Source organism: Euleptes europaea, chromosome 6, assembly GCF_029931775.1.
Source record: "Euleptes europaea isolate rEulEur1 chromosome 6, rEulEur1.hap1, whole genome shotgun sequence".
In the NCBI taxonomy this organism is placed as follows: Eukaryota; Metazoa; Chordata; class Lepidosauria; order Squamata; family Sphaerodactylidae; genus Euleptes; species Euleptes europaea.
In genome coordinates this window covers 32,198,739-32,225,419 of record NC_079317.1, presented here as the reverse complement: position 1 = coordinate 32,225,419, position 26,681 = coordinate 32,198,739, and the positions used below count along the sequence as shown (strand labels likewise).

General features: G+C 41.0%; 1 protein-coding gene across 3 annotated transcripts in view; it reads left to right on the top strand.

Moving 5' to 3' along the window:
* The window catches only part of NRXN3 (neurexin 3), a 1,387,810-nt gene that overhangs the window by 1,175,212 nt on the left and 185,917 nt on the right, over nucleotides 1-26,681 (top strand). The window contains exon 19 of one of the 3 annotated variants that reach the window (XM_056852139.1): nucleotides 23,756-23,842. The exons of the other annotated variants lie outside the window; for them this stretch is intronic. Coding sequence (XP_056708117.1) covers nucleotides 23,756-23,842 — 87 coding nt within the window. The remainder of the gene's footprint in view (nucleotides 1-23,755; nucleotides 23,843-26,681) is intronic. 3 annotated transcript variants of the gene reach the window in all.

The window sequence follows — 26,681 nt, the reverse complement described above, 5'->3', positions numbered from 1 at the left end:
TGTGGATATGTAATGTAATGCAATATACAGTGGGGTTCATTGGATATTTTTATTTCATTGTGTTTATCTTCTAATTTAATATGCTGCTAGTCACCTTAAGCCCTTAGGATGGGGTAGAAGAGAAATCTGTAACTCTGAGCCTAGTCTAGTATTAACTCTGAACAAACAGTTCCCTTCTCTTCTGTTTGATTCTGAGTCTCTTTCAAAACTAAAGAGTCTCTTATTGAATACTGGAAGAATTCTATAGTAACTAAGCCGGAGGAATGTGCGATGGGGTGGGATAGAGAGAAACAGAAATAATTGAAATAATCGATAGAAGAGTCAGTAGGGAATCAACCAAACTTTTGTCTGTATAGGATTCTTTTGGAGGATGGATGGGGAGCATATTCGTTCAGTGTACTCCGGGTCAAAGTGACAATCTATTCCAGAACCAACCCTTTCAGCACATATTTAGAACCCTAAGATATGAACTCAAAAGTCTAGGTACCTCTCCAAATACCACACTAAAAGGTACTGGAAATGTAATATTTATGAACCATTAACAACAATCAGTAGTTTACTTCCCTTTTATAAAATCATGCATTAATATTCCCAGAGAGGTAACGGTCTCCAGCAGATGCTCAGGACTCTTTAGAAAGCTTTATAATTAACAGTAGGCATGTCCCCCGCCCTTAGTATAGGTTTCATCCTTCTACGAACAGCCCATTTACTTAAGTTGTAGCCTTCCCAAGGGACCGGTTGTGAATTACCGCATGCGTTAAAATCTTGACTTACCTCCAATTATTCAGTTTTCTGCTTCTCCATGTATTCTAGGTTTACATTAGGGATTATAGTGTAATCCAGTTAGGATGAACTTCACCACTGAATTTTGGTCTTCAGATTGAAACCCTATATATGGGAAATATGAACAGTCCAACAGAGGTTCCCATTTTGGGGGGGTCCCCCATTTGCCCCCCCTGCAATGACTGTGGAGACACCAAACCCTGTAGAATTTAGTCCCATAGATGTGCACTTCATCAACCTCAACATTCAGTTATCCCCCCAAAAAAAATCACATCCACATGTCGCTATAGAAACAAACATAATTATAATCCCTTCAGAATTGTTTTGTGTGCTGAAAACATTGTTTTTTAATGTTTTGGGGGCCGGGATGGTACACCTGAAGGCTAGTGTCAAAGAGGTTCCACTTTTTGTATGCATGTCTATGTATGCCTGTCTATCATACAGAAAGGTGCCCCTGTGCTCCTCTGCAGTACAGAAATAATGTTTTAAAAAGATGCCACTTCAATTAGCTATTTGCTTGGTTTTTCTGCACGCCAACGGCTTGTTTGGAAGTCGTTCCTTTTACCCATCTTTGTTTCTACATTAGAGAGGACTGCAGAGGCACTCTTCTGGAAACAGAAAGGAACCCTTCCCAAAATAGCCCTCTGTATGTCAGAAAGCTTACAATTTATATTGCAAATGATTTTTTCAGCATGTAAAAGGCTCGCTTCGAAGGGGTTCCTCATTTGTGCTCCTCTGCAACACAAAGAAAAAAAATAGAAGTGCCTTCAAAAGTAGGCCTGTGTATGCACACCGGAGGCTTGTCTAGAATGGATTTTATTGCCCTCCACCAGTCTCTATGGGACAACAGCAAGGGATGTTCCGTCTTTACTCCCTTCCACTGATTTTACTGGCTCTTTAAGGGCATAATCAAGGACAATGAAACATATCCAGGGAGATTCATCATCTGTCTAGATTTTGGGTCCTAGCCTTCATCTGTGGGGCTCAGGGCAATATACATGACCCTCCTCCATTTTGCCCTCCCAATGATCCAGGGAGTCTGGTTAAGTCAAGAGAGCAAACTGACTGGTCATCCAGAGAATGTCCTTGCTGACCGGGGGTTTCAGTCCAGGTTTCCCTTGCCTGCTTTTCTAGCCACGGTGCCTCTACTGGCTCTCATCTGTGGTTCGTATGCAAAGGCCTGCCCTTATTTGAACTGTAAATCTTGTAAATGGGAAGACCAGTGGTTATTAATTAAATGTGCAAAGAGATAGCAGTAGCGCCTTGCTGAGAACTGTCAATCAAGATGGAATTAAGATGAAATCAGTCCAATAGGATGGGAGGACTCTAAAGCTCTGAGGACTGAACTCTGTAGCTCAGAGTACAAAGAAAAGAAAACAGGGAAAGCAATTGGCCTCTGAACAAGTACTTTTACAAAGTATCCAATTACATCTCAAACACTTGTACATCAGTGACATGCATTTGCGGGTGCAGGAAAGAAGGAAGACTAGAGGTCAAATTTAAAGGAAGGCTTTAATTTTGAGTTCAAGATTTGTTAAGCTGTGAAAATCCAAAATGATAATCCTTATTGTTAAGGATGATGCCCTTGCATTTTGAGTAGTCTGTGACATTCCATTCTTATTAGTGTTTTCTTACTGGTGAGGAAGACCCAGGCCAGCGTTGCAAAACAAGTAGGGGTATGCAAAAAATTTGGGGAAATTCGGATTTGGGTATATTGAACCCAAACATTTTCAGGATTCCCAAATTTTCCTGAATATTCGTACCAGTATGGGGTTTGGGGGGGATGGGGTTGGGAATCTGAAAAAATTAAACTCCATTATAGCCTATGGGAAATCTTTCCAGATCTCTGGGTAAGGCTATTTTTAAGGCAGAGGCATCAAATTTGCAGCGTGGCTGCGAGAGACTCACCTTATAAGAACCCCCCGGTTTGATAAAGATTGGGTCAGGGGGTCCAATTTTATGGGCTCCCAAATGGAGCTCTCTTCTAAGGAGAGTTACCAGCAGCTATGCTGAAAATTTGGTGCATCTATCTTAAAAAACAGCCCCCCCCCCCGAGCCCCAGAAAGATTCCCCATAGAGTAGGGATTTAAACTTTAAAGCACTCGGCACGATTGTGCCATAGCAGTTTTTCTTCCTTTTAAAAGGGGTTGTAGCTGGTGATCCCAAGATGATCCCCCCCAAAAAAACGTGTTTTTTTTTTCAGCTTGTTTGGGATCAGGATTTGCTGGCTACTGTTTAAAGGGACTTTTTTTTTCAGCTGAAAAAAAGCCAAAAAATACTGATAAGGTATTTTTCAGCTTTTTAAAATTCAGCTTTGCCAAATGCATATCCCTAAAAGCAAGAGCTGAGCCCAAACAGGTAGCTATTTTTCATCAACACACCCCGGAAAAAATACTCCCCCTTTCTGCAATATTTTGGGGATTGGCCCTTCCCTGTGTCAGAGTTCCCCTTCCTCAGGGGTATTCCATCCTCCTTTCCCCCCACAGAAACCATAGGTTAGAAGTATTTGTGGTAAAGTAGTCTCTCATTTAATAGACTAGCTCATCTGTAGCAATATTTGCCCTCCACCTGGAAAACATCTTCTGGTCTTTAGCAAGGACTGGTACCTTTCCCTGTTACTCCCAGACCCAGTCTACTGTTCTATTCCTGAGCAGTTCTCTTCTGTTTCTTTTGCCCAAAGGGTTCTTAGCACATTTACATCCATGTAAGGACCACAGGGGGCTTCTTTTGCGCCACACCAGGTGGTGAACCCTGTGGTTGCCTCCCAGGAGTTCATTCATCTTTGCCCTTGGACTGGCTTAGCTGCCTCAGTTTGTACAGACCTTAGCCACTCTCCCTACTTTCAGGCCTCTTCCCTGAACTTTCCCCCACTTTTTAACTACTTCACAGCCACGCCCATTTCCCATCTCTGTTGCTTTACTAATAAAGTATGTCCTTTCCTACAAGCAGATTAAAGATTGTGATATCCTGTTCCCTTGAGACGAGATGTGTAAGCTGATTTAGATCACCAACTATCTCTCTAGTAGGTCTATGGCTCCTCATTTGGGCCCCTTACTAGGCCTGGTTTGTTAACCAGCAGGAGGTAGGGTTGCCAGGTCCCTCTTCTCCTCTGGCAGGAGGCTTTTGCGTGTAAGTGTGTGCGTGTGAGCGCACGCTGACGCACACACGTCACTTCCGATTTAGAACCAGAGGTGCAGCCTCGCAAGGGGCCTTATACCTCTTAGTTTGAGTGGCAAAGTGGCCCTCCTTAGGCCCCAGATATATGACCAAATGTGATTGGTGAAAAGACATGACACATTTTTGTTCTTCACTGGTTTAATATGCACTTAGAAGGCAATAAATCAGGGAACTTAACATTCCACCTCCCCCTGACAAGAGTTAATACTTGGGGTGATCTAAGTCCAGAGGTACTGAGGCCATGGCTTAGTGGTAGAACATCTGCTTTGTAAGTGGAAGGTCCCAGGTGCAGTCCCTGGCATCTTCAATTAAAAAAGGATCAGGCAGTTGGTGATATAAAATACCTTGACCTGAGACCATGGATAGTTGCTGTCAGTCAGAGCAGACAATTCTGACCTTGACAAACCAAATGGTCTGATTCAGTAAAAAGCAGCTTCATGTATTTAGAAAGTGACTGTGTATGTGGTTCTCAGTAACACCCACACTTTCTCATGAATCACAGTAGTACTTGTTTGCATATGAACAGGGATAATAACACCAACGAGAAACCACCATGATTAAAATAATGAGTGTATATGTGAGGTATATGAGGCAGCCAAACCTGTGCCCTTCTCTGGCCTGTTTCTCTTTCCTGTTGTCCTCCTGTATGTTTACTTGGGTGAGAATTCCTTCTTGGTGTAAGATTAACGTGAACGACCTGGTAAACCTCCTACAGCTGAGAGTTGTCTTTGGACTGAATCTCAGCTTGCTTTATTATTTGACTGGAGAATGTAGTCTAGTCACAGACTGATATTCCCACTGAGCTTTTAATAGAGCTAATATAAGTGTTGGAAGCCTCTGGCATGCTTTTGTTACAGATTATAGTAAAACCCATCATATTCTGGATGTTTCACCCTAGGATCCAAAATGACTAAAAACTGAATTGTCGAGTAAAGGAAGAATCCAGCATGGCTCAGAAGGGTTAAAAACAAATCTCTTGTCTTGACACAGAAGGAAGTTACCTGGGTCCCTGGGTGTTTGTGCGGTTTGAGACAAGACCTCTTTCTTTCTCTGTTTCTTTGTTTCTATCTTTGCTTGAAAAGAAAAAGATCTTGGTTTTACAAGCAATGAAGTGTACATTAAAATAAGCTTGAAATATGTTTTTATCCATTCATGCAATGCTAGAATGGTACGCTGGGAGGGAAAGAAAAAAAAACATTCCAGTGATACCAAAGTCAGATGTAATAATTACAGAAACTTTCAGATCAGGAGGCAAGTATGAAAGAAACAGATGTTTGCATTTAAAAGGGGAGGAAGCTTGTTTAATAGGCATAAAACTGTACTATCTGGCTTTGACGTACAGACACACACTTCCCTCTGTGAAAGAAGACAGTCTTCTATTGGCAGAAAGGTGCTAATGTTGTCATGCAGACAATAATGAGAACAATGACAGCACTGTTATTATTAACACAGGGAAAAGAATAATACTGGGTTGGATCCAGGCTAAGGTTTCTATCAGCAGAACAGAACCTTCCCACCTCCCACTCCAATTGTATCCCGCTGACCCCACAAAATATTTCTCCTGTTGGAGAAGGGACCCTAAAGGGACATGAGGGGGTCTACAGTGGGAAAGGGGGGCAGGTGAAAATTGACAATTTAGCCTGCATCCCACCCATTGATATTAACTATAGCCTAAAAGCCATGGCCTTCAAGGCCTGAACAAGATCCATGAACAGGTCTCCCCAGCCTATTTGAATGGAAAGTAGCAGTTATATAGAAAAGGTCCACATTTCACTTGTGGCCACCATGGAGGAAAGAGAAGGTTTAACTTACCCAGGCTGGTTTAGCCCCAAAAGGTTTAAAAAAAGATGGTGGGCATCTTCCCTTCTCTTCACAAGCCCATGGACTTGATCTGAATTGGGAGCAGTTAAGCTGTTATATCTGTAAAATTTTAGGAAGATTCTTTCACACATTTCCCACCATAATGTTTACTTTGCTCCTGCCGCAGAGGAAACAGAAACCTCCTGAGATCACTGCTGATCTGAATAAAAGTTCCTTCTAGATGCCAGATTTTGTGATCATTCAGAACAAGCACATAAGGAAACCCTTCAAGTCATTCAAAGGGAATATTAATCAAATTGGGTGCATACCACCCAACAGTAGGAAACCATTTTGTGCAAAGTGTCAGCTCTAGGAAGTTCCAAAATGGGATCAGACTAAGTAATTGAGCCTTATAGGGTCAAGTGCAATGAACTCAGATTTTCTGCAAGAAGTTTTGTTTTGTGTCCAGTTCATGCTAAACCTCAGACCTTACTCTTTTATCTCCATCAATTGAATTTTAAACAAAGGAAAGTCCATTTCTTATATCAACTTTCCCACTTGTGGTGTGCCTTGAGGCTGTAGTGAGGAGATGGTTGCTTTTCTTCTTGGCTTCCATTTTGGTTTTATTTAGCTTTTTTTATCAGCCAGCATTCTCCATTCTTCCCCCCTCTGTGATTTCCCAGACACGAGATAAATAGCCTTGTATCTTACAAGCTAAATACAATTACTGCTATCAAAACCAGAGCCTTTCTCTCCTTGTACATGTCTCTTGGAAGCTGATAAGCTGTTCAAGGCAAACCACGGGCTTCTGCTTAATCCTGAGATTAAACATAACCACCCAGAAGACAGCAAAAGATAATATTTTGGGGGGAAGGGATTGAAGGGACAGGAAGAAAAGTGAGATTGTCTCCTAAGATACCAGGAAAGAGCATGCACACGTCTCAAGGTTATTTGTAAAGGAATTAGGCTAAACGCATAAGAGCTTGCGATTATGACAAGGTATTTCATCAGATAGTGCTCAGGCTGTTGTAGATACTAAAGATGTGATTTAGCAGGGAGACCTTTGGGACCAAATGAGGGCAGTGGGGAGGAGGTGTGTGAAGTGGCTTTTGGCTGCTTATTGGGGAATTTAATCCACCAGACAACAGTGGAGTCACTCTAGGCAGCCTGTTGTTGCATAGTGTTGCAGCCTATGCCAGTGGCTCAGCCAGGCAGATTACTTCTTCAGAAATGACAGTGGTCCAGTCTGTGGGAAACTGGAGAAACTTTACCTAAAAAATTGGGACAATTTTGGGCTGCTGTACATCTGTAACTATTGTCACAGGCCTTGTGCCCAGCATAACATCTCACAAACAGGTACTTTCATTCCAGAATGCTTTCTTTGCCTTGCTTCATAAGAACATAAGAAAGGCCATGCTGGATCAGACCAAGGTCCATCACATCCAGCAGTCTGTTCACACAGTGGCCAACCAGGTACCTGTAGGAAGCCCACAAACTTGACAACTTCAACAGTATCCTGCCTGTGTTCCACAGCACCTAGTATAATAGGCATGCTCCTCTGATCCTGGAGAGAATAGGTATTGCATTATGACTAGTATCTGTTTTTACTAGTAGCCATGAATACCCCATTCCTTCATGGATAAGTCCACTCCTCTCTTAAAGCCTTCCAAGTTGGCAGCCATCACCACATCCTGGGGCAAGAAGTTCCACAATTTAACTATACTTCCTTTTATCTGTTTTGAATCTCTTACCCTCCAGCTTCAGACAGAGCCTCTTGACAAAGCTGATGGCCTCTCAAAATGAGTGCAACACATTTTGAGAAAAATATCCAGGCGTTTTTCACTTCAACATACAACAATGTAGATTAAAAGGCTTTCATTACATGCAAAAGCTGTAAAATGAGTTCAAACTGATGGGTTGTAAAAAGAACCTTTTAATTCTGCACTTTGCCATGGTTTTAAGGACAGACATTTATGCATATCAGTACACATCAAAGGGGTATTGAAAATCTTTTTATATGCATTAGTGTATACTTTGGCTCTATAGCAATAGGGCTGAATAAAGGAATGTAAGCTATGTCATCTCAAATGAAAAAAAGCAACCCAGAACCAAGGCAGCAGGAGATAAAGGAAAAAAATGCTGCCATGAGGTGCAAAGAAATTTGCAGAGCAGTGGAAGGTAAAGGGTTTGTCATGGACCACTTCACACCCTTCAAAATGGCAGTTTTCACAATGAAAATCGAACATCATGAACATTCAGTGCAGAACTACCTAAAATAATTTCCTAGAAAAAAACTGTACGAGACAGTCATACACTCTATTGATTGAAATAACTTATAAGACAAGCCAGAGGGAACTTTATACATCTGGGTCTGCACCTTTGAGATTTCTCTGTGTTTTGTTCTCAGGATGCCATTGGCAAAATATTGAGAGATTCCCATTAGTGTGACCAGAAGCCAGCTATTAGTCACTGCTGTTTCTGCCTTCTCCTCTGCCAATCATTTTATCCTGCTTGTGAGCCCCCGTAGGGCATTGACTTGCCATTGGGAGAAAGAAAATACTTGACTACAGGGCCATTTGGTCTAACCCAGCATAACAATGCTGTAACCATTTTGCCCCAATGTAAGTGAAGCTGCCTTCAGTCTTCACTAAAAACAAGCAACAACCAAAAAAACCCACCCCTCAGACCAGTTTATTTATTTATTATATAATATAATATTGATTGGGTGTAATGCTCCTTCCCCGCATATAGTATTTCAAAAAGGCAAATGTGTGAACCAACCCAAAGTTTTAACTAACATCAGCTGTTAAGAGTTAGTAAGACTTTTACAGCCCATCCCTGAGATTTTGGCCAAAACCTCATAGGAGGCGGCCTGACCTCCCCACCAGCGTAAGTACATGTAATCACATATTTACACGCACTTACGCTGGCGGCGAGGCCAGTCCTGCCAACGGCCAAGCGCTGTGGGACCGCGCCTTGCCCCTGCGCCGGTGCGGCCTCTCCATGGTACAGGCGACGGCGTAGAGTGGCCGCACTGGACAGGGGGAGGAGCCACCGGTTAGGCGGCTTCCTATCCTGCTTTGGCCCAGTATGCCAGGGCCGGGAATGGCGTTGCTGCACCTGCTTTTTAGCAGGCACAGCCTTGCTGTTCCCTATGGGGCAAAAGGCCCCAGTTAAACAAAATGGCTTTTTTTTTCTGTTTAACGGCGCACGCGAAATGGCTTAGGAGGAGGTGCAGCTGCACCTCTTCCCCACAGTCTGCGTATGCCGTCAGCTAAGGAATGGGCTGTGTGTGTGTGTGTGTGTGTGCACGCACTCAGGGAATTGTCCAAATCTCCACATATGTAAACTCTCTTTTTCATAGCAGTGGCATTAGGGACTGTGAGCTGACCCTAACTTCGAATTTGCATCAGCTTTGTGGATTGCTTAAGATCCCTAATGCTGCTTTTCATACTTGGTTTTATAGTGCTTAATTTTTCATCTCTCCTTCCTAAGACTTAAATTGAACCCTTAAACAGTTCGTAAAAGCAAGAATTGGAAGCTGACGGCAGCACTTCTGGCTGTATCTCATAAGGAGCCCAGAATAAATTAAAAAGGCAGAGTTAATAAAACAGCACTGGGGATGCCCAGTTTAGAAGATGGCACCATAGCATATGTTGAAAGTTCTGACAAGAGGAATGATAAAAACATGACAAGTTGATGAAATGAAAAGCTGATTGTCACTGTGGAGTTAGAAAGTGTGTATCATATTTATGAAAGCTAAATCAAAACACAAAACATAATTAAGAGGCACGTAAACATACAATCACTCCTTTCCGACCCCAGTGAAATTTTCGGTCTGTCAGTATCTTATTCCATGCATGAAAAAGATATGGCAGTCCTACTTTAAAACATCCTTATTTATGGATTCATCCTTCTTTTGTGTGTGTGTGTAAGGTGTCGTTAAGTCGCAGCCGACTTATGGCGACCCCTTATGGGGTTTTCAAGGCAGGAGACTAACAGAGGTGGTTTGCCATTGCCTTCCTCTGCATAGCAACCCTGGTATTCCTTGGTGGTCTCCTATCCAAATACTAACCAGGGCTGACTCTGCTTAGCTTCCAAGATCTGACGAGATTGGGCTGTACTATGCTGCCTTCCCTCCCTCATCCTTCTTTTAAATAATAATAATTGTGCCATCAAGTCCCAACCAACTCATAGTGGCTCCTCATGGGGTTTCCAAGGCAAGAGATGGACAGAGCTGGTTTATCGTTGCCTTCCTCTGCATAACAACCCACTTCTTCCTTGGTAGTCTCTCATCCAAGTACTAACCAAGGCTGTTTAGACTAATCTGGGTTATTTAGGCTGTTTAGCTTTCTTTTACCAGAAGAACTTGTCATTGTACTTGGTCTTGCTTCCTAATCCTTCTCACTGCCCCATCTCTAGACTATAAGCAGGAGTCACAAGGGTCATAGTGAGGTGACTATTCTTACTTGCAGAGAAGTATCAGCATCAGTAAACAGATGCAATATTAACGCTCTTGTGAGCACATGAAACTGTCTTGTACTGAATCAGCCCATTGGCCTATCAAGATCAATATTGCCTCCTCAGACTAACTGCAACAGTGTCAGACATCAACACTTTCTATAGTGGCATAAGGAGGAACTAGTGCTCAAATATTATTTTGGTGGGCCTGAGACAAACTTGTAATTCAGCCTGCCAGTTACTAGACAATACTGACCTTGATGGACCAATAGTCTGACTGACTCTAAGGCAGCTTCATATTCCTTCCTTGAATTCTACCTGATCCATACAATAAACTAAATCACTTTTAATAAGAACAGAAACACCTTTAAATTAATCTTAATAAAACAGCACTTTTTACTGCATATCAACTATAGGATAAGCCATAATCCAATTGTTGGTTCAGAAAATCGAAAAGGGCTAGAAGCTAGGAATACTTTCTTAATTAGTTATATTTTAAAACAAGGTAGATTAAAAGAAACCCTCTGGTCCTGTATTCTTCCTTGGAACCAGCAAGGCACATAAAACAGGCCTGACTACTCAAACAAAAACCACACAAAAGCAAAGAAAGTTTGGTGACAATCTCTTTCATCTCAATTTCAGCGCTTTTCCAAAAGAGCAATGTAAAAAAAATGTGATCGGTTTAATCTTTCGTAAAGTTATCTTGTATGACCTTGGTCAAGCAGCTTAAGGGGTTTTTTTAGTCTTTCAAATCCAGTTTGAAGATGGATATCAAAATGCTTTTTATGATAATGGCCACTGAATGGAAATCACCACTGTAATACAGATGCTCCATGGGGCAATCTTGTTGGGTTTAGTTGCTCACTCATGTCCCCATACTCATGTCCCCGCTAGGGGTATGCAAAAACATTTTGGGAAAATTTGGATTCGGGTATATTGGAGCTGAAATTTTTCAGGATTCCCAAATAGTCCAATTTCCCATACCAGTATGGGGTTTTTTTCCCCTGGGTTTTTTTCCGGAATCTGAAAAAAATCAGCTCCATTATACCCTATGGAGAATCTTCCTAGTGTGGCATATAAACTGCTGACACAAACGCTTGATGGCCTACTCGCATGAAAAAGCAAACCATAGGGAGCAGCTACCATGCAGAGGCAACTGTGTGTCATGTTAGCAGATTCCCAAAATAATAAAGAAAAATACCCAAGGAATTACATTGTAAAAAGCAAACCAAAATCACAGTACACTGTGATAAAAAACACCCTAACAATTGGTTCTTGTAGGTTATCCGGGCTGTGTAACCGTGGTCTTGGAATTTTCTTTCCTGACGTTTCGCCAGCAACTGTGGCAGGCATCTTCAGAGTAGTAACACTGAAGGACAGTGTAGTAGTAACACTGAAGGAGAGACACTGTCCTTCAGTGTTACTACTCTGAAGATGCCTGCCACAGTTGCTGGCGAAACGTCAGGAAAGAAAATTCCAAGACCACGGTTACACAGCCCGGATAACCTACAAGAACCAATGAACTCTGACCGTGAAAGCCTTCGACAATACCCTAACAATTATTTATTCCACAGAAGATTGAACAAGTAACAAACAGATGGAAAACATCTACAGGAATTATAAAATGTGGCCAAAAGCTAGATAACAAAATATTAACAAAAATATTGTCAGTAGTAAGAAAATATATACATTTATAGGAAAATATTTGCAGCAATGGGAACAGGGATCTGGATGTAATCCAATTTCGACAATCTTCATTGGACGAAGCCTGGTTCTTAATATACTGTAATATATTACAGCCAATTTAATTAATTATATCACAGCTGAATAGAACAAAACATGTTATACTTTTCTATCCAAAGTCAAAAAACTCCACCTGAAGGAAACTCCTAAGAAGAGAGGAGGTTTACCAGTCAAACTGTTTATAAAGACTTGATAGCAGGCAGGAGCACCTAAAAACAATATATACCACGAATAACTAATAATGGAACAATCACTAAGAAAAAAGAATTAGTCAAAATTAACTAGTGCAAACATACTCACAAATTTAGCAAAAGTAACACTGACTGTGCTGGCAAAAAATGCTCGCTAGTAGCATTCACAAGGAAAGCATAATTAAAGGGAGACCAGTTACAATAACTATTCCAGGCAGCCATGTGATAAAGAATAGAGATGTATAAAGATACATCCCTAATACACTATTACAAGAAAATACATAAGGCCACTGATGTTTATATAAAATGCTACATGTTATATTATATTCTAATGCAACAACAAAGACTTGTATGCTGATATCATCTAAAGATTATATCTAATACAACATTGCAGACCTATCTTTAATTATGACCCAGAAATATAATTTAAAAAGACACATCAGATGAAACAAGTTAAATATTGAGCCCATTTGGTGTGTAAAATTTTAATCTATATATCCATGTTGCCTCCTGACCTTGCAAGGGCTTATACAAATCTACACGATTAAAGACATGTGGTACTAAATTATAAATAACCAAAAAACCCAGCAAATCATTATAAGTGTGTCCTTTTTCAACAAAATGAGCCACAAGTGGTTGTGTATATGAGACCAATGTTCAACAATACAAATTTTAATAGAACACAAACTTATGGCCACATATATCAATTCACAAGGACATTTTATCATGTTGACCATGTGTAGGTATGTGTAGATTTGGGGGGAGGGAGCCCAAAATGAGGCTCTGAGTTTATTAGTTGTTCAATCATTTACCGTTAGTTTCATCAGCCAACATACTGACAAATAAACAAGACTACATAATTCCTGTGATAATTTAGCACTCCTAGGGAGGTTAATGTCTGCAAATATTGTACCAATGGATTTTTTTGTCCTCACTCAGCAACATCCACATAGGGAACTAGCAAGTCAAGCGTTGGGGAGTTGATTCGGTTCAGTTTTACTTGTTCAAAAGAAAGTTTGAGTTTGTTAGTCAAAGGGTGCCATTTATTGTAAACACTGATAAGCACTAAATGAGCACTAACCATTCATTGCTATAGTTCATGGTTGCTGTAGAACACTCCAACTTCATGGGGGATGTCCTTATTCGTAGGCATCTAGGTTCCTTTGACAGACCCCATGAACTCTTTCCCTCAGCAGGCTTTGTACTTTTATGGGCCTGATTATTCTATCTTTGATTACAATTTCTACTAATTTTCCTGGGACAGGCATTAGGCTAACTGGCCTGTAATTTCCTGTTTATCCTCTGGAGCCCATTTTAAAAATCATTTGCTACTCTCTAGTCCTCTGATACAGTGGCTGATTTTAGTGATAAATTAGTAGATTAGTAGATCAACGATTTCATATCTGAGTTCCCTAACAACCCTCAGGTGTATGCCATCAGGACTGAAGACTTACTGTTTTCTAATTTTCCCAGTAAGTCTAGAACTTCATCTCTCATCACCTCATTTTGACTCAGTTCTTCCCTTTCTGAAAACAGTGGCTGTGGCCTGGCTACATGCCCCGCACTTTCCACAGTGAACACAGATGCAAAGGATTAATTTAGCTTCTCTGCCAACTCCCTATCTTCTTTAGCAATCCTTTTATTCCTTGGTCATCCAAAGGCCCAACTGCCTCTCGAGTCAGCGTCCTGTTTCTTCTTTGTTTCCCTTGACCTGTTTTCCTCTTCCTCTCCATTTCCTCAAGTCCCCTACTTCATTTCTATCTCTTCCTCTCGAACTGATCATAGGCCTAACTTTTGCTGAGACGTAGCCATCTGGTCTATCCTCCTGAGACTTTCCCCCAGCCTCTTTGGAATGTGTAGTGTTGGGAACAAGTGTTTCACAAGTTCTATAACATCAGGCAAAGAATGGTCTTAAGTTAAAGCCACCAACGGTCTTTTAGCAAGAATGGAAGCTAACAGTGGTGTAGTTTTTACAGTCAGGTTTCTTCAAGCCAGAAGAAACTTAAGGACAAGTTCAGTTGGGTGACCATAAGACTAACTTTAGTTGACTTTCTTTTCTCACTCCACTTGCCTGCTAATTCTGTCTTCTATTCCTGGTGTCTTTTAGTGCCCATATTATCTCTTTTTTTTTGTTCCAAAGCCTGTGGGTTGAGGCAGCCTTGGTGTGCAGTTCAATTCTTGACAATAAAAGCACCACAATGAGAGGAATGAAAGTAGAAGGAAAGACCTAAAGGAAATGGTAAGATCAGAAGGAAAGAGGAGGTCGAGGTCATCCTGGACTAGAGGAAATGAGAAGACAGAAAAGAAAGGCAGAACCAGAATAGCAAGTGCTGTAACTTTTTCAAATGCAGTAAGAAAAAGGACAAATACTTGGGAACTGAAGCAAACTTGAATAATGAAAATAGTTTGCTCTTCTGTTCAGGTCCCTTAATTATGCTTCTTCGGTGGGGGGGGGGAACTGAAGCACAAGTAGGTTACCTGATAAGTCTGTGGAAAAGTTGGATTCTAAAAAAAATGAAAAGACTGTCTAGCAAGTTCTTTTAATGCCTGCTCTACATATTTGATGCTCCAGTGTTTATTTAGGATTTTCCTTTCTAAAGCACTAGTGTGGAGATCAACAAAACAGTTTTAATATAAATTATTCCTCATAGGGAATAGCAAAGCAAACTTCATTATCAGGCTAAATCTGAATACAGAGTACATCATTCCAGGGTGCCTTGCAAATTGTAGGGTGGAGTTACAATCGTATTTTCACTCAGTACAATGATTATTGTGAACTATCAGACATCTCTCTAGGTTCCCCACATGAGAACAGGAAAAAGGAGTATCCAGGAGCTCTGTACCCTTCAAAGATTTTTAGGGGAGGGGAATCAAGAGCCAACTCCCAGCAGACGGATTCTTCTGATCTTCTATTCTGGAACCTTTGCTGTCTTCCAGACATGCTGAGATGCAGCAAATTTTGGAGGTGGGGTATCAGATTTCCCTTCTCTTTTCCCTACCCCATCAGCTTTCCTGTAGAGAAAAGGAGAGAAACTATCTCTCCCTTTTGCAATGAGGAGTGCAAAACAGGAAGCATTAATTTTGATCCCGCCCAGCGAGGAGAGAGAAATGAGCTCTTTCTCTCCTTTTTGCAATGCAGTGATCAAAAGCACTGCCTCTGTACCTGCCCAGCTCTGGAGGGGAGGGAAAAGATTCCTCTCTCCTCTCCCTTTTGCAGCTTTACTGTGTAGCTATTTTGCTAAGTTGGTGGGGTCAGAACCTGACTCCCAGCTGATTCCCCTGTCATCTGTGAGTGGGCTTCTGACCCAGAGGCAGCAGCAAACTTATTCAGCAGCTGTTTGAGTTGCTCAGTGCTATCCAAACATGTTTGACATTATGAGCATCGTAATGAAAAGAGATAATGATGATAAGTCTCACACAAATGCCCAAGAGGATGTTAAAAGTTTTTTTACCCCATTCTAAACTCATGACTCTGTGAACTGCACATGGTTTCCATACAGAAACAGAGCATAACCTGGCTGGGGCCGGTGGTGCACTGCCTCACCTGTGTTACTGATTTGCCACATCTAAGTGTATAGCTCCAAATACCACCCTAGCACTGCCCACCCAAGACTCCCCTGGTGGATTTTCTAATATCATGATCTCCCCTCGGCTTAGTGACAATTGTTCCACCCAAACTTAAAACAATAAAATAAGTGGGGGTTTGTGGGGCACCATCTATGTCAAATCCATGGAGTTATATACAGAGTCTTACATACAACGTTGGTTATACTTATTAGTCACTGTTTCTCCTTTGTTAAGCACAGCTTATCAGCCACTGTGAATCACAGCTTCCTTTTTTTGCCACTTGGATGCCAGATCGTACTACCTTCCTTGTTAATTTAGGGCCAATGTATTCTTTTTCTTTTCTTACAGCATTCAGATTAGCATCTTCAAGTACTTGACAACGTATCAGGCGATATTAATATTCCACCTGGAAGCAAATGCTTTCTTTCTGCCTGTTGCAATTTACTGGAACCTTTGAGCCATTCTGCTTCACTTTTAATAGCAGTGCATCTTCATTACTGGTGTCTGGGCCAAGATGCAGCATTTGTCAGTGTCCGAATTGCTCTTTTATTTCCATGGCTCAAGAGCCCATTTTGGTTTAGAAACTAGTCTGAAGAAATAACGTTTCTTTGGAAGGTTTTTTTTTCCTTTTAAGTATAAGCCAGAAAGTTTACTGTTAAGTATGTAGGAGGCATATTCTGCTCTGCTTATGATGAAATTTAAAAAAAAACTATTAAGAAAGAATTATAAAAGTATGACAGAAAACCTCTAAGTCATAGGCCCCAGGTGGTTAGTTTTACCCTACCAATGAGGTGATGTATTGGAATTGTAAAAGTGAAACAGAGATGAGAAAAAAAATGCCAAAAAAAGAGGCTTGGGTCCCACAGAAGAAGCTCATTCTACAGGATCTTCCCTGTCGGCCCACTTCCCCAGCATTGCCCTATGTGCTCCCCCCCCCAAAAAAAAAACACCTTGAGTTGAAGCAGACCTTCATGGACAAAGTGCTACATAGTTTTGAGGCTGCAGTGAGGAGGAGGGAAAAGGGAGCAAAATGGTGCTTCTTATCTCTTGCATCAACATAGAAGAATCAGCTTAATACTTGTGCTTATGGAAGAGTGAGGGAGGGTGATTCCCCCCCCCCGATCCCCAACCTTAGCAGACACTTTCCATGGTGTTCAAGAGGATGCTGAGGGAAGAAGGAGGAAAGAAAGATCCTGTTGTGAAAGCTTCTTCCACTCACTCAATTGTAGACTCTAACCCATCAGTGAAGTGTATCCTTCTCCCCTTGGTCTTGACAAATGAAGTTCTCAAAAAAACCCCAAAATAACTTGGATCATCACTGGATCCAACGTTCCCCTCAGTGCTTTACTTGGCCTTCACAGACATGGCTACACTATGGCTCATTCACACTTCACCTTTTTCTCCTTCGAGATCTCACGGGAACTTATATATGCCACTGTGAGTTCCATGATGGAAGAAAGGCAGGACAGAAATGGAATAATAAATACATTCCAGGAGCCTGAGAAATAGATGTTTCTTCCAGGATGCATGATGTCCTTTGAATGTATGTAAGGGGACCTGGAAATGACATATCCCAGGACTTCTAGCATTAGTGTGCTAAAGAATATCAAAATTATATGCAACCAAAATTCTACACCCAAGGAAGATGCATAGATTAGGAGACCAGTACTGATTATATGAGTTAAGCACATTTGTATAGTATTTATGTACTAATTTCACATACTTCTACTCATATACAAGGAGGAAGGAGTATAAATGACATTAAATCCATAGACCCTAATTGGTAGAAATCTTAACAACTCTTCTCAGAGCAGTGCATAAATCAGGCTGACTAGAATGTGAACTCTCCTTCTGTGTGAGGGCTTGAAAGTAGGATTTTTTTTTTAAAAAAAGTTATTTGGGATGCTTCAGGAAATAGCTGTTCTGTCATCCATGCTTCCACATATCTTACAATGGTACAAGAATGTCAGTGCCCAAAACGTTGGGTCATCCATGAGTTTTGCCCGCCACAGTTACATGTGAATTGATTCAGCCTATTGTTGTAGCCCTCTCTCCCACACTTGCTCGTTGCTTGTATCCATTCACCGCAGTATCAAAGATGAGGTGTATATACCTTGGTGAGTGTATTTTCCAGCCGTTTCGTAACAGATGTTTTTAATGTTGTTTCAAAGGTAAGATCTTAAGTCTTTAATATTTGGTCTAGGAAACAGCATCAAAAGGCTAGTTCAGATGCCACTTTTCCTAGCTGACGTGTGTGTGTGTGTGTGTGTGTGTGTGTGTGTGTGTGTGTGTGTGTATATATATATATATATATATATATATATATATATATATATATATATATATAGTGCAAGAGGTTTATTTATATAAGCAGTGCAGTGTCAAAGGAGGAATTAGTGTGAGTTCACGGCTTCTCTTTCATGAACAGTAAAAGTGATTGTTATTCTGCTATTAACCAAGTCATAATATCAATCATTACATTAATTGGTTTTCCAGTTCACAGGCAACGAGCGATAATGTCTCACAGGTTCCTTCCTTTCAATGGATGCCTCATGCAAGCAGTTGTATTTCTACATAATATGTAAACTAGCCCAGGTCATCATAATTAAGTGTGCAAAGTGAGGACATTATTATGCCTATCTAAATTAGCATGTATTTGGACATTAAGGGAAAATAGTGAGTGAGTTGCAATTCTACCATTTGCCCTTCTGAGGAAACATTTGGTGAAGAAATACTTCTTTCTCCCTCATTATATACTGCAGGTGTATTCACACCTGGAGATCCATAACTTCCATCTTTAGCTGTCACTCCAGAAGCATGAAAAGTTGATAGATGAGCCACTTCCCCATATGCTCTTGCTGCTCCCCCATTACTGAAGCCATCCTTACTCTTGTAACTATCCCTACATTGTTGACAAGTCTCTTCCTTTAGCTTTGTCAAATCTGCACATAGTTTAAAACCACAGACCTCTACCTTTTATCCCATATTAAGAAGAGAACACTTGCAGGAATGCCTCATTTGGAAATGTGATTCCTTTGATTCCCTTTAAGAATTAAGCCCGGTGGTAATGCAACAATGTGTAGTGATTGGGTTCATCCTTCCAGCTCTGAGTGGAAGCCATGCTAAAATACCTTAATCCAACTCTGATTGCATGGAAATAAGTCCAAGTGAAATCAATGGGTCTTGTTCCTTCATAATATCTTTTATGCAGGGATATTGTGGATGTTTTCTTTGTGTATAAGGTTCCATAATGTGTATAGATCAAAGAAAGAAAAAGATGAATATTCTATTGGCCACAAGTAGAAGAACTAAATCAATAGACAATTGTGAGTTGCAGTTCTAAATCATGAAAAAAAATGCCAGTGATTATGACCTTTGTATTCTTTCCATTTACATGTGAACATTTCACATCTCCACTTAATTCTATTGTATAGACAATCTCCACTTATCTCTGTTCTCTCTGCCCAGAATCAGATTTTAACTCAGAAAAGCTGTATGTTGGTTAAAGAGGTGGTAAGGCATGCTTAAGGGATGGTGAGATTCATGTTGAAACAATCCCCTAGGCCTCTGCTGTGAGTTTAGTTGCCTTAAATAAACAGATATAAATGTTCAATGGTTTTATGAACTGATGCCTACTGTGATCTTTTTTGTTAAACTGTTACTGCTTCCTGAAGATGACTATGTTATTTTCATCAAAGTTGTCATGTAAAAATAATAATGTGGTACACAAAGTATACTTCAATGAATGAGAATTTGGGTGGCGATGCCGTTAAATATATTATGTGTAAAGTGACAATGCACAGATTGTCCTTTAACTCAGTCTTGTCCATGGAGTACTGTGATGAACACATTCATCATGCATATGTTCTTAAATCGTTCTGACTAATGATTGAGATAAATGGGGGGAAAGAAATTAAAATTAAAAATGAACATTAAAAGGTGTTAATGTTGCAATTTAAACTGCTTTGAATCCTCAAATGTCCTTTGATTTTTCCTAGTTTTAAAGGTATGATATTTTGATATTTACATTTTAATGCTGAAAGATGTTTCCTGCACAAACCAAAATAATCATAATAATAACATAAACTTAAACTTAACTTTAAAATCAAAATATGTAAAGATGTGGTGGAGATTAGTAATGTTTGTCCTGGTTTTAAGGAAGATATAAGGTTTGGTTGAAATGGGTATTTCAAGCTTTCTTGATAGTTGCTGGCACACCGTGGAAGTGAGGCCTGATCTAGACATGCCGTGGAATGGCTACCCTCTGGAAGAAACTGCAGACAGGACAGATTCATTGGCATAATGCCAATGTGCGTCAATTCCAGCACAAAGACGAAAGTGACCTCATCACACTGGAGTGACACTCTAGGATTCACCAAAACTCTAGATTTATAGCTTTGAACTGGAATTGACTTTGCATTTTTTCCCCCGTCAGCATGTGAAGCAGCAGCAGGAAATTGGGGTGGGGGCAATGCCAGGCGATCTAGTGCTATAGTGGGAGACCTGGCCCCCCAGGTGGTAATGAGGTGGCGGAGTGTCGCAGTGCTATCGATAGTACTTCTCCTGACAGAGAAAGTACATTGTTCACATCTCCTGTACATTAGTGGATTCTGTGTAAATGCAAAAGTGAACAGCGAGTGAAGGACTACCTTGCTGTAGTAACTTGAGGTTTTCACATGGGGGACATGTGAAAAACATGGCTCTGCTGTCCTCCACCTTGTTCTGTTGTGCATGTAGCCCAGGCTTTAGTGATGGGAATTCCAAGAAAAAGTGTTCAGGACAAGGCTTACCAAGGCTTATCTGGCCAGCTTCACCCTCACTGCCCTGCCCCATCCCCATGAAATGTAACGAAAAATAACGAAAAGCTTATTTCAACAATGTTCCTTAGCATTTTGATGTTACTTTGCCATGCACAGTACTTAAACCAGATTGAGATGCCTTTGATGTGAATCAAAATGGCCAAGGCCCTTTTTGCTGGAATAACTCACCAGAAGCTGGGAATGAACAACAGCAAACAAAGTAGTCTGGGATTGTCTGGAACGGTGGACACTGCCCCTAGTTAGGGAACTAAAGAAGATGCCGGGACCAGAGGCAGAATGAGCTTTGGTGGAACCCAGACTGAAGGCACTTTCACACATGCCAAATAAGTACTTTCAATCCACTTTAAAGGTAGACCTTACTGTGCAAAATTCACTTGCAAACAAACGTTAAAGTGGATTGAAAGTTGATTGAAAGTGCATTATTCAGCATGTGTGAAAGCACCCATCCTGTTGCACAAACAGAGCCGAAAGCAGTTTAATGGAAAGCAGCCTGTTAAGTGAACGGAAGGATTGAAAGTGAATTATTCAGCATGTGTGAAAGCGCCAGCAGACTCACTGGTCTGCTGATGGACTCACTTTTTCATTCTGTACAGAAGCTCCTGCTGTGCAGAGTGGCGACTGAGTTCAATGAAAGTAGTGAGAGTTTTTTCTCTCTCTACCAATAATAGAATAAACAAGGATTTCTTTGTACATAGAAGGAGGAACACTGTCTCCAAAAGTCCTGGTTCACTATTTTTACCTATTCAAGTCATGCTATAACTTCAGGCATAGCCCTATAAAATAGTAGAGCACAGATTATTCCCTTTGGCACCCTCATTTCCACAATATCTGTTCAGGCCTCTATGCATCCTTATTTTTAGCATCCTACATGTATCTGTTTAAGTTTCAACTCGGCAATTTAGTCTTTATTATGTCATTTTTCTGGCCCCAACTTGTCATATGTTACGGACCCATAAAAAAAAAAAAGAGACTGTTATCTGGGTCTTGGTCCTCAAGCCATTTATTCCAGGATTGTCCTGTGAAATAGTCAGCGGGACTATTCCCAAGTCAAGTGGTTTGAGGTTTGCATTCTTGATCTCTCTATTAGCGTAGAAGCGATCCTCAATTTTCTGGGTACATCCTTTCAGATAATTGTATGCCACAGGCAATGCACCATGTCACTAATGCCATCGGAAGCATGACTGACAGAGCGCCTTCCCACCGTTTTACATTGCCTTAATAGGAGAACCTACGGGTAGTGCAAGCTGACTGATGCTGAGCCTGAGGCACAAGCTCAGTGGAGACTGCCGTGTGTCCACGCCGCTTAACTAACTGTTCCCTCAGAGGGAACTGATATTTGCAGCAGTCGGGCCTAAATGGCACCGGGCTTTGTTCTCTTGGCTGTCATGGCAAAGGACGACTGAATCTGCTGAGTCCTCTCCCTGCAGCAGGTCTTTTCACAGCTAACTGACTGTGATCCCGGCCTTTGCTCCAGCCTAGCCACAGAGCTTTCCTCTTCTGAAATGTCCCGGCAGGAGGTTTTTAACCCAAATCCAGGCTGCAGCCTGCTTTGTGTCTGACTTGAAAGGAGCAGACTTCACATCCAAATGTAAACTGACTGCTAATGTTGCATAAGCTCAAAATCAAATATGAACCACCGCCAGACAAATGTCAGTCTGTCAGAATAGCAATGCAGGGTTCTTTGTTGATGTTTTTTAAAGAGGGAGGCATTATCAAGCTTGAAAGCCAAGCTCAAAATCTGAGCTGAACTTGGCAGATGGGATTGCAAACATGGTCCACTTTTGAACCTGAGGTGGTAGTTCTCTTCTGGTTTTCGAATGTAGCTGATATGGGTAGGTTGTTGTAAACTGTACAATTAAAACACATAAAGCTGCCTCATACTGAGTTAGACCTTTGCTCTGTCAAAGTCAGTATTGTCCACTCTTGACTAGCAGTGGCTGGCTAGGGTCTCCAGCGGAGGTCTTTCACTTCTACTACCTGACCCTATTAGCTGGAGTTGCCAGGGTTTGACCTCCTGCTTACAAAGCAGACACCCTGCCACTGAGCTATGGCTTTTTCAATGGAAGAGAACACCTTCCGTTCACTTAACAGGCTGCTTTCCATTGAACTGCTTTTGGCTGTGTTTGTGCAACAGGATAGGTGCTTTCACACATGCTGAATAATGCACTTTCAATCCACTTTCAATGCACTTTAACGATTGTTTGCAAGTGGACTTTGCCATTTCACACAGTAAAATCCACCGGCAAAGGGCTTTGAAAATGGATTGATGGTGCATTATTTGGCATGTATGAAAGTGCCCAATAATTCACAATACTAAGGTTCCTCCTTCTTTACACCGAGGGCTACAATTCCACATTAATTCTACTGCAGCTCATGTCTGAAGTGCTTTCTATTCTATCGATATAGCACGCAAATGTCACATCCTGAGAGCAGGTCATGAGGACATTCCACTGTATTAGCTTAATCCTCTGTCACTCTGCTGCCTTGGCTGGTAGAATCCATCCCTCTTTACCACTGGCTGGCCTGATCCTGACTAGGGATCCTGTGTGCGATGTGCTGTGCACACAGAAATGTGTTGTGCACATGAACAGCAAATGACAGTTATTCATTTATATAGCAGAGTTAACCTAGGGACACCACTGTGTTCCTATTTTTTTTACAGTTGTTCGACAGCGGAATCAGCTAGGGAGGTGGTGAGCTCCCCCTCACTGGCAGGGGGTTGGAGTAGATGGCCTGTATCGCCCCTTCCAACTCTATGATTCTAAGCCTGACCTTGCTTCTTGCCCTATGGTGATCTAACACTCTTGTGAATTGATTAGGTTCCTACCTGCATAGACCCAATCCTCCATCTGCATAGCACCAATGATGGTTCCAATTCTCAGTTATATAAAGGCCATGATGGAATCTTGGAGAGCTGGTGATAGATATTGAACACCAGGTTAATCATTTGTCACATTTTCCCATCAAGGTGAAACATGCAAGGAATATGGCAGGGAGATAGTGTCAAGATTCTTATCTTCTGATTTTTCCAGAATTCCAGGCAACGAACAGCTAACTATTCTCCACCACATTAAAGAAGACTAAAAATATCTACATGGTTATATATGTTTAAATACCTTCATAAACAAGCACGAGAAACAGATCTAGGATGTTTTTTTTAACGATTTCATTGACTTTTCAGATTGTTTTTAAGCTGTTTTTTAAACTTTAAAGGCAACACTGATACTGCGTTCCAATTGGTTAAACCGAAAATCCCCTTCAAATATAACCGGCCCGTAGAGGAATGGCTACAGGAAAAAGGTAACAGTTGTTAAAAACTTTCATTTTAAATTCATTTGATTCTAAACTCTCATTTTTAAAGCCTGCACATAAATGTTTCTTAAATACTAATTGCCTGCTGCATAAACGGCTCTTTTAATTTCATTATAATTTCTGTCAATTTCCACCTGCCATATGTTAATAAATCATGCTATAATACATTGCTATTAAAATGAAGTTAAAGGGACAAATTTCTAGGCTTGTTATCAAACAAGCAAAAAAAATACCAAAAGTTGCAAAAATTAAGATGTCACTTCAAACAAAACAACAACAATATCTTGTTTAGCAATTTAACACTATGAGCTTTAACAAAAAATAAAAAATAAACATCTGTATTTGTAGGATCAAAGCGGTCTTAAAACTCACATGATATCTACTTCTATTCATATATTTTTTTCTTTCAGAAAATGTTACAGCTGTGGCACTCATGATCATTTTAGTGTAGCTGAATTTCTTCTCAGTCCCATGAAACTGGGGGAAAGCGATTTTTAATTATTGCATATAAATGACAATAATGAGCTAAATGTGGCTCTTTTTCAAGCTGCACAGTCACCCTGTTCTGGGAATCCTGCTCTATTTGCAAAGCTTCACCCTGCATGCAGCTCCCGGTGGAATCCCGCTGCACATAGTAATTGGGGTTGCTAACCTCCAGGTACTAGCTGGAGATCTCCTGCTATTGCAACTGATCTCCAGCAACCGATCAATTGCTGCTTTGGCAATTTGCCTCTATGGCATTGAAGTCCCTCCCCTCCCCCAAACCCCGCCCTCCTCAGGCTCCGCCCCAAAAATCTCCAGGTATTTCTCAGCCCGGAGCTGGCAACCCTAATGGTCATGAACGTATCCCATTCAGATCATCAGCGAGGACCTGCAGATACGTTTCTGCAACAACGTGTGTGTATACAGAAATTGTAGAGTTGTGAGGCTGTTTGGATGGCCATTCTGTCCTCCTGGACTGGTTAGCCACATCTTCGCATATTCACTTTAAATGCAGACGTGAGCACAAAGGGAACCTCCTGCGTCAGGAGGCAATGCCCCCTATCCCCTGTTGTTGGCTCTCCATAGTAACTGGTTGGCCACTGTGTGAGACAGGATGCTGGACTAGATGGACCACTGGTCTGACCCAGCAGGGCTCTTCATATGTTCTTATGCCACATCAAAGATCCATTCATGCACTTCCCTTTCTCATGTGGGTATATCTCAATTGAGCCCATTATACATTTTTGTCAGATGTAAGTCAAAATGTCCCTACAGTTACACAGTAAGGAAACCCCACTGATTTTCAGGAGTTATAAATAGCCCTCAGCAAGTAATTCAGATAATTATGTGAATAAGTTCCAATGTGAATTTAAACCAATGTTAATTGGTCAAAATGAGCCTTCAACATGTACTTAAATGCTTTCCAGTGGAAAGTTTGGGATGCTTTGTCTTGCCTGAGCTGTGTATCTCAAGTAAGACTTCGACTTGGGTACATTCTAGAGGAAGTTAGGTGTCTCCTATTGATTTCAGTGGCCAGGATCCAAAGAGCTCTGTTGATGTGGGGGTACTTCTGTACATACACCATTGTTGTCTACTCGTTCAACCTGCATTGAAGTTTTCTCCTGAAAGCTCCCTCACTTTTGAGAATTGTACATGAGCAGAAGTTTTAAAAATAATCTATAGAAACACCACTGAGCATGCAGTGCAACCATTTGAATCATGGCCAACTGGATTTTGACTTGCCTATTTTTTTTTCTGGAGTGCAACCACTGAATTTAAAGATTTCTTTTCCAATACTGTGAGTTGCATTGGCTATTAGCGCCATCCCACCCACCTTGATCCTGTAAATGTAACTGAAAAGAAAGCATAACAGCTCCAACTCATGAAAATTAGGAAATGTGAATAAAACTTGAATGATTTTCTTTTAAAAATCTATTGTGTCTGAAAGGACAGGATGAGTGTTGGGCTCAAGTCTAGTGCTATCAGCTTTATTTCTCAGTTAGCAGTTTTCTCAAATGCTTTCACAAAGGGAGAAAATGTTGGAAGAATAAACCTTCTTTTTTACTTTTCCGTTGCTGAGCTGAACCTATTTATAGTTACAGCCAGTCCAAAAATTGCATAGAAGGACTTGGGTAATTGCAAGACAAATATGCTAAAACACACTTTGTGCTAAAATACACTCTCTAATTGAGTTTTGTGAGAAATGGAGGGCCATAGATTCTGTCAAGGAAAATCATTTTTAGGGCAGTAATACTCATGAGACCATTTTCAGAAGGATGGATGAGGTGATCTCACCTGGATGTGGGAGTCTCAGACATGAGAAAAATGTACGTGAACAAATCAAGAAGGAGTTTGAGGGGAAGATGCTAGCATTGAATTCAGTTGTAATGAACAAAAATGGAGTTTGTTCACAATGAGAATGAGCCTGACATTCTTGGGACAGCTTGCTGCTTCTCCACTTTCTTCCTGTCAGATGTGGAGCCAAACTGAAGACTTCCTAGTTTAGGAAGACCTTGATCAAACATTTTATTGTGGCATCTCAATTTAGATGTAGTAAGAGATTGGGGTTTGGAATGAATCAGTGTCCCAAGTCTCGGATGAATTCTAATTTAGAACCTCACTTTGTGGTCAAGAAATAAACACCAATTTTTCATAGCATCCAATTGAGGACAACATGGCAGACTGGGGTTACATCAACAACTTCCTAAATATGAAAATCTTTCATCTTGGCTCCACACACAAGGGGAAAAGAAGGGAAGCACATGACCTCAAGAATGACCCTGGTCTCATGTTTTAGCATGAGCAAATCCTTAGTTCATGACAATTGAACACAACCTCTGGTGCA